The 13,829-nt window shown below is 35.8% G+C and overlaps 1 protein-coding gene across 1 annotated transcript; it reads right to left on the bottom strand.

The window, feature by feature from the left end:
* Positions 1 to 7,829: 7,829 nt before the first annotated feature.
* LOC149154408 (LOB domain-containing protein 1-like) lies at positions 7,830 to 8,757 on the bottom strand. The gene is made up of 2 exons (XM_089441561.1): positions 8,569 to 8,757; positions 7,830 to 8,408 (listed from the first exon to the last, which is right to left on the bottom strand). Exons 1-2 carry the CDS (start codon positions 8,755 to 8,757, stop codon positions 8,094 to 8,096), a joined length of 504 nt encoding a protein of 167 aa, XP_089297687.1. The 3' UTR covers positions 7,830 to 8,093.
* Between the last annotated feature and the right edge of the window lie 5,072 nt (positions 8,758 to 13,829).

The following is a 13,829-nucleotide window of genomic DNA, read 5'->3' as shown; positions in this document are numbered from 1 at the left end:
GGAGATATACTCACCTCCTCTGTCTGTTCTCAAAACTTTGATGCGCAGCCCACTTTGATTTTCCACAAGTGATTTGAAATTTCGGAATTTTTCAAACACTTCTAATTTATTCTTCAAGAAATAAACCCAAGTCTTTCTTGTAAAATCATCAATGAATGTTATAAAATATTGGCTGCCTGCTAAAGATGGGTTTTGCATTGGTCCACATAAATCTGAGTGGACAATTTCTAAGGGTGCCTTTGCCCTTATGCTTTTCCCTGATGGAAAACTTTCTTTGTGTTGTTTTCCTAATATGCAGCCTTCACAAAGGCTGTCCGGTTTCTCTATCAATGGTAATCCCTTTACCATTCACTTTCTGCTCAACAAGTTAAGACCTCCAAAGTTGAGATGTCCAAATCTCAAGTGCCACAACCAATTTTCATCTTTTGGTTGGCTTTGGAAAGCCTCTTGGGTAACTGTTGCCATTGCATCTTTGTTTTTCAAATCTACTCTTATTCTGAGAGGGAACATCATGTTCCTCGTCATCTTCACTTCAGCAATGCATCGCTTGCTGGGTGGAATATCCATGATGGTGCAAACATCATTCTCAAAGAAAACATTGTAACCCTTTTGAACAAGCTGTCCAATACTCAAAAGGTTACATTTCATTCCAGGAACATAATAGACATCTGTTATGGTTTTCCTTTCACCTTGCTTTGTGAATATTTTAACTTCTCCTTTACCCATAACATGAACTTTGCTATCAGTCCCAAGTGTGACTTGTGACTTCACACTTTGATCTAAAGCAAAAAACAAAGCTATGTTTCTTGTCATATGGTTGCTGCAACCTGAGTCTAAAAACCATATATCTTCACTATTTGTTTCAGCCATGTTACAAGCTAACAACACATTACCTTGGCTGACATTTTCTCTAGTAATATTTACACTAGAGCTATTATTCACATCATGCTGCTTCTTCCTACATTCACTGGCATAATGCCCATATTTTTTACAATAATAACATTGGACATTGGATTTTTCATACCTTTGTCCTTGAGCATGATGTTGTCCTCCTTGTTGGCTGCTGCCTTGGCCTTGGTTCTGATTTGGATTGCTGCCTCTTCCTTGTGCATTTGCTGGGCTGTTCCTTCCACCTCTGTTCTGGCTTCTGCCTCTTCCTCTCTTGTTTCCTCTGCCTTGACCTCTTCCTCTTCCAAAAACATCTGGGTCTTGAAGGCTTGCTCTAAAGATGAGTTTTCATTCCTACTCAACCTCTGCTCATGTGTTATTAGTGATGCATGTAGCTCATCAACTGAAAATTTTGAGAGATCCTTTGTCTCTTCAATGGTGGTGACAATCGCATCAAACTTTGAGGGTAAGACCCTCAATATTTTCTCCATAATCCTCCTATCTTCAAGGGTCTCTCCATGAGTCCTTATCTGTGTGACCAAACCAATTACATGTGTGAAAAATGAGTCAATGTTGTCTGACTCCTTCATGCACAAATTCTCAAAATCTTTCCTCAGCAATTGTAGTTTTGCTGTCTTCACTCTCTCCATGCCTTGATAGGCTGTCTTGAGGGTTTTCCATGCTTCATTGGATGTCTTAGCTGCTGCTAACCTTGGAAACACACTTCCATGCACTGCTTGATACAAGAAGAAGAGGGCTTTTGAGTCCTTCTTCTTGTGGCTCTTTAACAGATCCTTCTCTCCTTGAGTTAGATTATTAAACTCATTTTCATCTGCTGGTTGTTCAAAACCATCTTCAACTATTTCCCATAAGTCTTGGGAAGTAAACAAGGCTTTCATTGTTATTGCCCAATAGTCATAGTTTTTACCATCAAATAATGGGAGCTACATACCCATGCTATTGCTGGTGTTGGTGCCAGCCATTTTGCACTCTTAACTATGCTTCAAATACTTCACTGTGTATTTAAAATAACAGACTGTCTTCAACAGCAACACACAAAAAAAACTTGAGAAATACCTTGGATTCTTTTGCCTGAGTCTTCACACTGCTGGAGAAGTTGTTGCAGTAAGAATCCTTCCTTCAGCTTCTTTGAACCCTTCAAAGAGCCTAGACTAGCTCTGACACCACTGTTGGGGATTTTTCTGTCAAAATCCCAAAAACAAAAAAACACAGAACACAGAAACAATGCTCTGTTTCAAACACAGGATCTTTAACACAGCGGAAACTTAAAAAAAAATTATTTGCAGCAGACAGAGTTTACACACACACCACAAATTTCTTTTCATTAATAAAAAAACTGCTGTTACAAAAGATTGGTCTTCCTCTCTCTCAGAGGGATTCACAAGGAACTTCCAGTTCCATACAAAAGGAAATTTACTCTGTCTTCTCACTGTAAGGATTTACACTACTGTGTGTAAATTTTCATTACATTCACATGCTGTTGCATTTCACATTTCAACAACAACAAAAACTCACTGCACTGCTGTGCATTACAATTCCTTCTTAACTCTGTTACATACGCTGCTGCGTGCTCCCCTTTTTTTTTACTTCGCACTGCTGTGCGTTTTTTTTCAATTACATAATCAACACAAAAAAATTACATATATATGACAACCAAAAGGAAATTACTTCACGTTTTCACTGCCATGCTTCCGTAAAAGAATTAAATGTTTTTACCAGCTATTACTTGAGCCCATACTCCCGCTGAAATAAAATTAAAAACTTCACCAAAAACTTACCAACCCACAGTAAATAGCATTTACTGTTTTACTGACATCTACTGGCGGTAAAGAGACTTTTACTTCACGTCAAATTTATTTAATGATGGCATGTACTTAACCATTGACTTCATTTAAATCACATCGCAGAATCCCTTTTGGCGGAACACAAAATTGGAGCACACACATATGGTGCGATCTGCCATATGCAATCGGATCGCACGCACCATCGCTATCGCAGAAATCAAGTAAACAGACGGAGGCTCCAATCATATTTGCGATCTGCGATCTCATCGCATCGCAAATCAAATAAACCTGCAGTTGAAATTATTATTTCAACAAAAAGGAACAATGAAATTCAAAAACAAAAGTAGGAGTGTTCCCACTTAGTTATAGTGTTTTGGGTTTAGAGGATACAACCCTATGCATTCACGTGGACATTAACAAATCCGTGGATATCGGTTAAATTCTGAACCTCATTGAGTTTAACCTGATTTCCTTTCCTTCTATGCAGACCATTAACTATTTACTATATAAACCGTATCGATTCTTTCGTCGAATTATTCGATATACGAATCGAATGGTAATTTTCGTATTTTTTTTTAATTCCACCGAACTTGATACCCATGTTTTTTAAGGCTATAGGTTCATTAATGCGGTAGGGTTATTTTACAAAAGAATCTACCGACAAGAAAGTTAAGAACCACCGAACAAATTCATGTTCTCAAACTGTGTGAATGGTCGCAGAACCACCGAACAAATTCATGTTCTCAAACTGTGTGAATGGTCTGCGATCTGTAACCACCGAACAAATTCCTGTCTGTGATCTGTTTTCAAACTGTGATATCTAAAATGGCTAGAATTTAGAACTTGAACTGGTGTCTGGAAGCTGTGAACATAACTGGTAGGCTAATAAGCGGTAACTACTAGCTGGGAGGTCACGACTCACCAACCCAATTAGTTCATAGTGCAGGGAAAGTAGAGATGGCATTCACACTTAACGCTGAAATTTCATGCAGTATTAAGTCTGTAACCTTCTCATCATGGCAAATTTGGAACTTGAGCGTTTGACGGATCAAATCGTTATAAATACAGGCTTACAAGGCTTATTGTTGTAGAGCCGCAAAACTTCATATTTTAATATAAATATAAAATAAAATAAAAAAATTCAATTTTTGATTCCTTTTGATGCCTTTTTACAAAGTTTATCTGCTATACGTAATTAATGATCTACATGGTGCTTACTATAGGCGTACTTATATAAACGGTTATATAGAGTGTAGTCTAATATTGGCTGGTTACATTTTCATATGGCATAGACAGCGGCTGCGTGAGTAAGTTAAGGAAAGAGGAAAATTAGTGGAGGAAAGCCCGATGTCGTATTGAGTGGTACATAAAGTTTCCCGAAGCAATACATTTATTTGGAATTTTGTTGGTCAATGGGACCTTTTTTCAGTTGAGGTCTATCACGTGCTTACTTGCTCTGCGCTACTTAGTACTATGTATTCGTTCATGCCCATCTAAATTTTTATTCAAAAGTTCATGCTGTTTGAGAGTGTTTCATTATCATCCAATGCCTCAAATTCAAATACTCCTTCAAAAACCATGATCAACAATTTATTAACTATAATCATTTTTATCGGATGAATATGAGTGAGTTGAAAATATTAACATCACTCCCACTAGTTCGATTTTGTAATATTCTTAAAATCTACCATCAGCTATCATGAGTGAGGCAAAAATATTAACCTCACTTCCACTGGTTCCACTTTGTAATATTCTCAAAATCGAAAATCGACTATCAATAACAATCAAAATCAATAATATGAAATACTTCGTTTTTGAAGGATATCAATATCAAATTGTAAATGAGAATAAAATAAATTATTAATTTATTCCATATACTTATCGGATATACAAACTCTATAATTAACATAAAAATACTAACATATAAAAATATACATAAAGTAACAAGTATATCCAAATTCAATGGATGCATAAAATACCAACATAGAAATATATATCTCCAAATTCAATGAATGCATAAAAATACCAACATAAAATATATATATATATATATATATAAAAAATATATATATATATATATAAAGTAACTAGTATATCCAAAATCAATGAATATAAAATTAAAGATAACAAAATCCCAAATTAACGATATGAAATATTTCTTCAAAACAAAAAAATCATCTAATTGAAAAATATACACAAAAGTAACCAAATCAATGAATATAAAATTAAAGATGAAAAAATCCAAAATTAATTATATGAAACATTTCTTTAAAAACTAGAAAAACATGTCTCTGAAGATATCAGTATCCTGAACTCATGTGATTATAAATGAGGAAAAAATAAATTATTAACTTAGTCCATAGTTATAAGATCTATAAAATCTGTAATCAATATAAAAAGTAAACAACACAAAAATTCAATATAAAAAGTAAACAACACAGAAATACACACAAAAATTACAGGCATATCCAAAACCAATGAGTATAAAATTGAATATAAAACTAAGATAGAAAAACTCTCAAAGCAATGATATGGAATAATTCTAAATTATTAACTTACTCCAACTTATATACAAAATGTACGATCAACATAAAAACACCAACACAGAAAAATACACATAAACATATCCAAAATCAATTAATATAAAATTAAAAATTAAAAACTCTTCTGTGCTTATTTATTTAAAACGTTGTCTTCAATGTCCTACAGTGCAGTACAACCTAATACATTTAAACAAGTACAAAATTTAAATATAGATATATACAGCCTAACCGCGTTAATAAACCTACAGCTTGTGAAATAATGATTACCACATATATATATGTGTGGAATAAATGATTGGGAGCAAGGACGTGGTAATTAGATGTGAGTGAAGAGTAAAAGTGGAATATTAGAGTTGTACGACGTTGACAGAGAAATGACGAGAGGCACCATTCATCTGTCGTTTGTGCCCACGGCCACGTCGATGCTCCGTACATATATTTTAGATTTGTCGTACCCAAACGTTTTGGTCGCTGTACAGTCCCAACCGTGGCCGGCGTTGTGTTTAACTCATTAACGCAGACCATAGTTGAGATTAACTATAGTTAATTAATCTTTAAAGGCCAGCATACATACTTAGTCTTTGTTGCAGATATTGATTTGTGGCCACATACTTAGTCTTTGTTGCAGATATTGATTTGTGGACACAGTGGCACTGTACTGGGTATATTACAGATATTACTTTATGGAGACAGAGTGACAATGTACGGAGTACTTTCCAGGCCGTGTTTCACGGAGGAAAAGAGTCCAGGTGTAGAATAGATATGGAAAAGAGTGAAAACGTACGGCTGGAACATTTTTTGCAATATTGACCTGATACTGGTTAGGCTTTTTCAAACAAGAGTCAGATGATTTCTCTTCAACCTTACTCAGCAACCAGGATAAAAAAATAGTAGGCTAACAATCAGAGGAATTTTCGAACTTTCCTTTTTGGATCTAATAATGCAAATCTGACTTCATTCCTCAGTGTTTTCTCGATCCCTTAAAACACTTCTTTGTGACTTCCATGGTATGTAGCCAATGTAGCGTTGTTATCATCTGCCACCTCTATCAGTTTTCTCTTATATATAAACATCAGTGAATTGCAGTGTGGACAAATTTCGATGCAGTGTTGTGATCATCTGTCATATTTGTCATATTTTTCTGTTATTTTTGGTTGTTTCTTTTATTCTTATGCCAAGATTTGATTTTCCACCTTGTCGTGACGATGAACCACACTATATGGTTCAAATTGGGTCGACATAACAATTTCATCATACTACATGGTTCAAAATACGACCACACTACATGGTTCAAAATGTGTCGACATAACAATTCTTATGTAATTATTTCCCAAATTTTTCTCAATAATTAAGTATGGATCACAGAAGCCTAAATTTGGAAATTATTACCCTGCATGGAAGGGCCATTGCGATTAAAGTTTGTCATTTTGATGGGCACGCTTAAGGGTTTCCAAGAAGAAGTTAGATTTGGCATTTCTAAAAAGATTAAAGGTTCCAAGATGAAGTTAGATTTTGTATTTTCTAAAAAGATGTAGAGATTCGTTAGTTGTTCCTTTCAATAGTAGGCCAAGATCTTATTCTCCATATTGTTCTAGCGATGAACCACACTAGCGTGTTTGAAATTTGTGACAAAATAATTCTTATGTGATTATTGCCGAATTTTTTTCTCAATAATTCAAATATGGATTACAAAACCCTGAATTCAAAAATGACAACCCTGCATGGAATGACCATCGCGATTACATTGCGATTAAATTTCATCATTCTATAATTCAAATATGGATTACAAAAGCCTAAATTCGAAAATTACAACCCTGCATGGAATGACCATCGCGATTACATTGCGATTAAAGTTCATCATTCTAAACAGGCACGCTTAAGGGTTTCCAAGATGAAGTGAGACCTTATAGATGTAGAGATTACTGGGTTATTTCTTTTAATCATATGCCAAGATCATTCTCCGTTTTGTCATAAAGATGAACCATACTAGATGGTTCAAACACACTAGATAGTCCAAACAACGTCTACTTATTGAGCCCAGAGGCGCTCATCCTACAACCTAATATGATGTGTAAAGATGTCCGTCCGTCATAAAATTTGAAATTTTGCTCATGTCCACCAAAATGAAAAATTTTAAAAAACTTAAAATAAAAAAATAAATAACTATAAAAAACATGTAAATAATGTTGGCTAATAAAAAAATTGCACCTCAAGAAATTAGATCCCTCTTGCTCATGTTAGATCCATATTTAAGATGGATCTATGCTGGTTACCTAAAGTTCTCTCAATAATTCTTTCAATCATATGCCAAGATCGTTCTCCATCCCTGAAGAACCACACTAATTTTTTGAGACTTCAACAGAACAATTCTGATGTGACTACCTAAATTTTTTTCAATAATTCAAAGTGTGTATTACAAAAACATGAATTCGGAAAAGAAGAATCCAAAATAATTATAATTTTATTAAAATAATAATAACAAAATCCATATTCATGAACTACATAGCCAGCCAGGAATGGTATCGCATTAAACCTAGCCTTCGATGCAACTGTAAACACTTATATAAATTTAAAATGATTGAAGATATTCTCCTTAGAACTTCACTTCCCGGAGAGATCAGATCCAATAAATCTCATTGGTGGAAACATTATCATATTGTGCATCTGTTAGAAGACATGCAATCCTGCCTACATCTAGTAGGACTAACAGACCCATGACAAAAGAAGAAATAGGGAAAAACATAAGCATGCAGCACTGAATGTCATTTAATTAAGCGATGATGAATAGTTGTGGATTATTATGTCCATAATGGCTCCCATAGCTCCATAGCAAGCGATGATGAATAGTTGTGGATTATTATGTCCATAATGGCTCCCATAGCTCCATAGCATCACCATCGTCTAAAGCATGTGTGTCTTCACTCTCTAGCAGTAACCCATTATAAAAATGTGAATCAGAACCTTCATTAAGGAAGCTTAAGAGTTTAGCATGTTGCATACTCATGTTAGCCAGCTCTCTTTGTGTGGAAGCCAATTGGGATTGCAGCTCTGATACTTTATTCTTCAGATACTTGATTACTCCTGCACACCCATGGACAGGATCTTGAAATCTTTGGCTTGCTTCGTACACCATGCTGCTTACTGCATCACCTCTCTGTTCAGCAGGCAGATCCTGTAACACCATAAACCCCATGATCACCTATGGTTTCTACTAAAATCTGAAATTCAGTATGACCAGATCTGAACTAGACATTACAAGTTCTATCCAACCTGTAAAGCAATTGAACAAATTTGTCCATATAAACACAGTAATGTATAGCAATTGCACAAACCTGTAGTAATTTGACAACATGGCCATTTCCGAAGACTCTGTGTACCAACAAGAATTTCTGGGGGTTATCCTGCGGGAAATAAGGCGCGAGCACGCAGTTGTGTGAACATTTCTTTCTCTGGATCTTGCAGCCAGCGCAGGGAGATGTTGACCACGTATCTGGCTCCGATTTAGCAGACATGTCGCTCATCTGCAAAACAAAAAATCGACACGAATCTGTTCCATTAGCGGCAGAATTGTTGATGTTTGTTTTTTGTGAGAATCTGTTATATTGCGAATGCTTCTGCTACTATTTCTCACCTCCTCCTTGCTGTGCGCGAGCAGGGTGTTTTCAAACGCGAATGATGGAATACAGAGATTTTCAAACGTGAATGATGGAATTCAGAGAAAAGAGTAGGAATTGTTGGCAAGAGAGCAGGAGGGACGTGGTAATTATCGGGAAATAGAAAGGATAGAAGGTAATAATGTGGAAAAATAAATTTGTTCAGCGTGGACGGAGAACCCGCGAAAAGCACGGGCGAGGTGGTGTTGCTGGGTAGGAAGCTGCGTGGTAGTGATGTGGGTTTTGGGTGACCCACACGTTCTGGTCGTTGATGAGGACTAGCCGTGGGCGGTGTAGACTGTAGTCGCAGACCATAACTTTAATGGCCACCATTATCTCCCCGCTCTATTAGCTTGCGTTAATGATGTCTAATCAGGATAGATCACGGATCTTCCTTTAGAATTAGGCAATTTGCAATTTGAATAGGCGTGCTCAATATGTTTTATTTTATTTTTATATTGGTAGAAATGGTAATTTTTCATTATTTAAAATATATCTTTTAGTATATAAATAAATTGAATATTTAAAAAATTATGTGAAATTTATATCATTTAAATTTATAATTTTAATAAATATTTGGGAGATTTCTAATAAAAATTAATCAAAAATATATATAAAAATTCCAAAACTTAAACTAATTAAATTAAAAATTTTCAAATTATATTAAAATTGTAAATTAATTAATTCAAAATTTTACTTTTACTATATAAAATTGTAGTTGTGGTGGGTGAGATTGTAATTTAGTTGTAATTTAATCACATTTTCTCATCTACCTTCTATGCAATAAGGGATGCCCTTGGTGACCCATTCAAAATAAGGGACGCTCTTGGTGACTCATTCAAAATGCCCAACATTGAGACAATCTGTGTGATTGTATCATAGGAGAAAAATCTAAGCTCAAGCAACTAGATGTTTTGTCTAGCTCTTCAAATCAGGGTTTGGTGGATCATAACTCCAAAGGTCAGAGGAGAAAAATCTAACCTCAAGCAACTAGATGTTTCATCTAGCTCTTCAAATCAGGCTTTGGTGGCTCATAACTCCAAAGGTCAACCTAAAGCGTGGTATCAACAAAAGAAAAACCTTCTCCAACCCGTGAGTCTCTTTCTAAGCCTCAGCAGAATACTAAGCCTCTACCTATAACTTCCAAGAACAATAGATCCTCCTCAAACAAAAAGAAGAAACAAGAAAAGATGAAGACAAAATCGATGAAACATTTACTTTTTGTGGAAAATATTGGCAGATTGAAGAAAAATGTTGGAAGAAGTTAAGTTTTAGATAATGCTATGAAGATGCACAATATCTCAATAGGTAAACGACATGCTTTATCAGTCCAAACCCTAAATAGAACTACAAATTATTAGATACTTGATTCAAGGACATCACATCATATGACTCATTAAGATTCACTTCCTTTTATATCCCAATAGCAACATTTCACAATTTGTAGTGGGTTACTCTACTCAGGTTAAGGTTTTGTGGTTAGGTATTGTGTAGTTGACCAATGGGTGCATTAACAATGTGCTCCTAGTCCCTGAGATATCTGTAAATTTATTATCCATCTATCAAATCGGTCATTTTGGTGATGGAAAAATAGTGGAATTCTCTCCAAACCAGGTAGTTGTTAGAAAACCACACAATCCAATGGTTGTCGTTGCTATTGGAAAGGTTGATCACACCTCTTGATTATATAAGTTTGTGAGCTTTAAACCTTCCTCAACTTCTTCTTTTATAGCTTATTTAGTTCCTTGAGCACTAGGCTTTGGCATGAAAGATTTGGCCATATAAATTATAATTATTTGTAGTAGATGTTCACTCAAAATTTGGTTTCAGGCTTTCCAAAAGTTTCTTATATTGATGGGGTGTGTGTAGGTTGCACTCTTGGACAAATACACCAAGATCCCTTTCCTAAAGGGAAAGGTTTGAGGGAAACAGCATTGCTTGAGTTGGTGCATAGTGATTTAATGACTTTTTCAACTCCTTTTCTAATGGCCAAGCATGCATTAACCTTTACTGATGGTTTCTCACAACACTCTTGGGCGTACTTCCTCAAGTACAAGAGTGAAGCCCTTGCGACCTTCAATACCTTTACAATTTTTGTTGAGAAACAATCATCATGCTCCATCAAGAAGCTACATACTAATAATGAGGGAGGGGAAATATCTCAATAATCCATTACAATATTTCTTTAGAGAACATGGATTTTTTCATCAACACTTTATTCCCTACTCTCCTCAACAAAACGGTGTTGCTAAAAGGAAGAATTGAACACTCAAAGAGATGGAAAATTTCATGATTCATTCAAATAGCTTGGCACCTACATTCTGGGCCGAAGTAGTTAATTTTGCCAATTATATTCAAAATAGAATGCCTCATAAGGCAGTTCAACATATGACTCCAATGGAAGCTTGGACACATGAGAAACTCGATGTCTCTTCTTTCAAGGTATGTGGAAATCCTTCTTGGGCATTAATTCCACATGAAAAGCTCAAATCAATGGAAAATAAGAGTCAACCACTAATAGTTTATGGTTACTGTGAGGACATGAAGGCATACTGACTCTTTGATCCTACCTCTTAGGAGGTTTTTTTCTTGAAGAGATGCTCATCTTGATGAAAATAACAATCCATGATGCCCTTCCCCTCCTTCCTCATCTTTAACTATTTATAATGGTTCAAATAATTATTATTCTTTTGTTGATCCGGTAGAAGAAGAGAGTTCTACTAAATGTCCTTAGCCAAAATAAATTATACCAATAACAAAACTTGATCAATCAAATCAAGAGCAACCAATTTTAGATGAATCCTTCAAGAGGAGCCTTCACAAAAGAAAGAATCCTGATAGATATGACTATGATGCAATTGATTTAAGTTATCTGGCCTCAAATCAACCATAGTTAAAACAAATCTCCCTTTAGGGTAATGCTATTTCAGAAGATCTGCAACAGTTTTTCGATGTGGTTGGAATACCTGATAAGGAAGTTGCCATGACAGATGAGTCTTCTTCTTTGAAGAAGAATCATACTTGGGAACTTGTTCTTCTTCCAAAGGGACATAAGTTTGTCCATTACAAGTGGTTCTATAAAACCAAATATGCTACAGATAGCTCTATTGACAAACATAAGGCACATCTTGTGGCCAAAAGATTTTCATAGGATGAAGGGATCAAATTTTCCAAGACCTTTTCACTTGTTACCAAGATGGATTCTATATGTCTTGAGCTTTCTCTAGTTTCCTCCGAAGGTAGTCAGTTCACTTGATGGATGTAAAGAGTGCCTTTCCACATGGATATCTATGTGAGGAGATTCGCATGGAGCACCCCCCTAGTTTTATGCAACATCCATCATTTTGTTTTAGGCTTTGACATTCCTTCTATGGTCTCAAACAAGCTCCTAAAGCTTGGTATGAGAAGATGGACAATTTTTTGCTTGCTTCTAGGTTGAGACGTTGTCATTTTGATCCTACAATTTACACTCATAGACATGGCTCTGATTTATTGATTTTAGTTATGTATGTCGATGATTTGATCCTCACTAGGAGTTCTTCATTTATGATTCATAAAATTAGGGAAGCATCGATGGGACAATTTTCTATGACAAATCTTGGTCTACTACATCACTTTCTTAGCTTACAGGTTCACTAGTATTCAAAATGGATCACCATCTTCCAGAAAAAATATGCCCTTGTTTTAATTTGGTGTTTTGGCATGGCTAATTGTAAGCATGTGCCTACTCCTTTGTAGTAGGGTGTTAATATTACCATCATTTACACCTCACCAAGAGTGGATCCTACATTCTATTGCCAATTTTTGGAATTATACTGTATTTCACACACACTGGACCTGACATTACTTATGCTGTATGGCAGGTTTCTAGCTTCTCTCAAGATCCTCATCGGAGTCACTGGAAGTAGTGAAGCATATTCTAATATATATTCGAGGCACTTCCAATTTTTACATTCAATATATTGTTGGTTCTCCTAATCTTGTGGGTTTTATAGACTCTCACTGGGCTAGATCAGAGGATGATCGAAAGTCCACCATTGGATATGTTTTCTATCTTGGTTCTCCTCTTAATACTTGTCCCTGCAAGAAACAATTATCAATTGCATTATCTACGAAAGAAGTTGAGTATTGGTGGGGCCTTTGTTTCAATTTTGAAAGATTTTGGAGATATGAAGAAGAGGAAATAGATGGAGGAAACAATAGTCAGATTGCAGAGAAGACAGTTGGGGAGGAAAACAGGAATAGGAAGTTACAGGACAGTCGCAGCAAGGTGTCAGAAGAAAGCAAGGGTAGCCGAGTGGAGAAGGCGAATGAGAGGCAACCAAGGAAAGAAATAGTCGAGTAAGAACTGGTAGTGCAAACAACAGAAGTGAATACAAAAGGAGAAGGCCACAAGGAGAAAGAGGTTGGCTTTTTGGTTAGTTTAAGAGTTCTAGTCACGAACAAGCAACGAAGAGGATGTGAGCTCTTAGGGCATCCGAATTGAAGACCAGAGCGACAGTTGAGAAGCGGGGTGAAGTCTGGTGCAGTCAGTCACGTCATGTAACTGGGTATTTCATGCAATTGTCTGTGGTTGAGGCCAATGTATAATGTAATGTTATCTTGTTGAATTAATATGAATGAAGATTCAGACAGGTTTCTTGGTATGATGTGTGTATTTGATTATGTTATCTGGACCCACTATAAATTTGAACGTGTTGCAAGTCTATGCTCATGGTAGATTGATCTTCATGTTGATATATTGTTAGTCTGAGTATATGCACAGGACCATTTATAGAGTAATGGTTAAGATATCCCTAGCCCTATATTGAACCCTTCTCACTTTCGGTCGCGACACGGCTTAGTTGAGACTCCTTAACACTTAGGGTAAGTTGAAAATGTCGGCGTTGTCCTAGACTACAACGAACCATTGTTGGCTCTTTGTGCTTGAACCCAAGGTC

This window comes from Pinus tabuliformis, chromosome 9 (genome assembly GCF_031772625.1).
Source record: "Pinus tabuliformis cultivar Carrire ecotype Pingquan chromosome 9, CPIR1, whole genome shotgun sequence".
NCBI lineage: Eukaryota > Viridiplantae > Streptophyta > Pinopsida > Pinales > Pinaceae > Pinus > Pinus tabuliformis.
The sequence above is the reverse complement of the archived record's forward strand: the minus strand, read 5'-3'. Positions and strand labels throughout refer to the sequence as shown.

Bases quoted from the DNA above. Each gene is read 5' to 3' on its own strand.
- LOC149154408 (XM_089441561.1), bottom strand. From the start codon at position 8,757: ATGAGCGACATGTCTGCTAAATCGGAGCCAGATACGTGGTCAACATCT. The intron at 8,409-8,568 runs GTTTGTGCAATT...ATGGTGTTACAG, and splicing joins ATGTTGTCAAATTACTACAG to GATCTGCCTGCTGAACAGAG.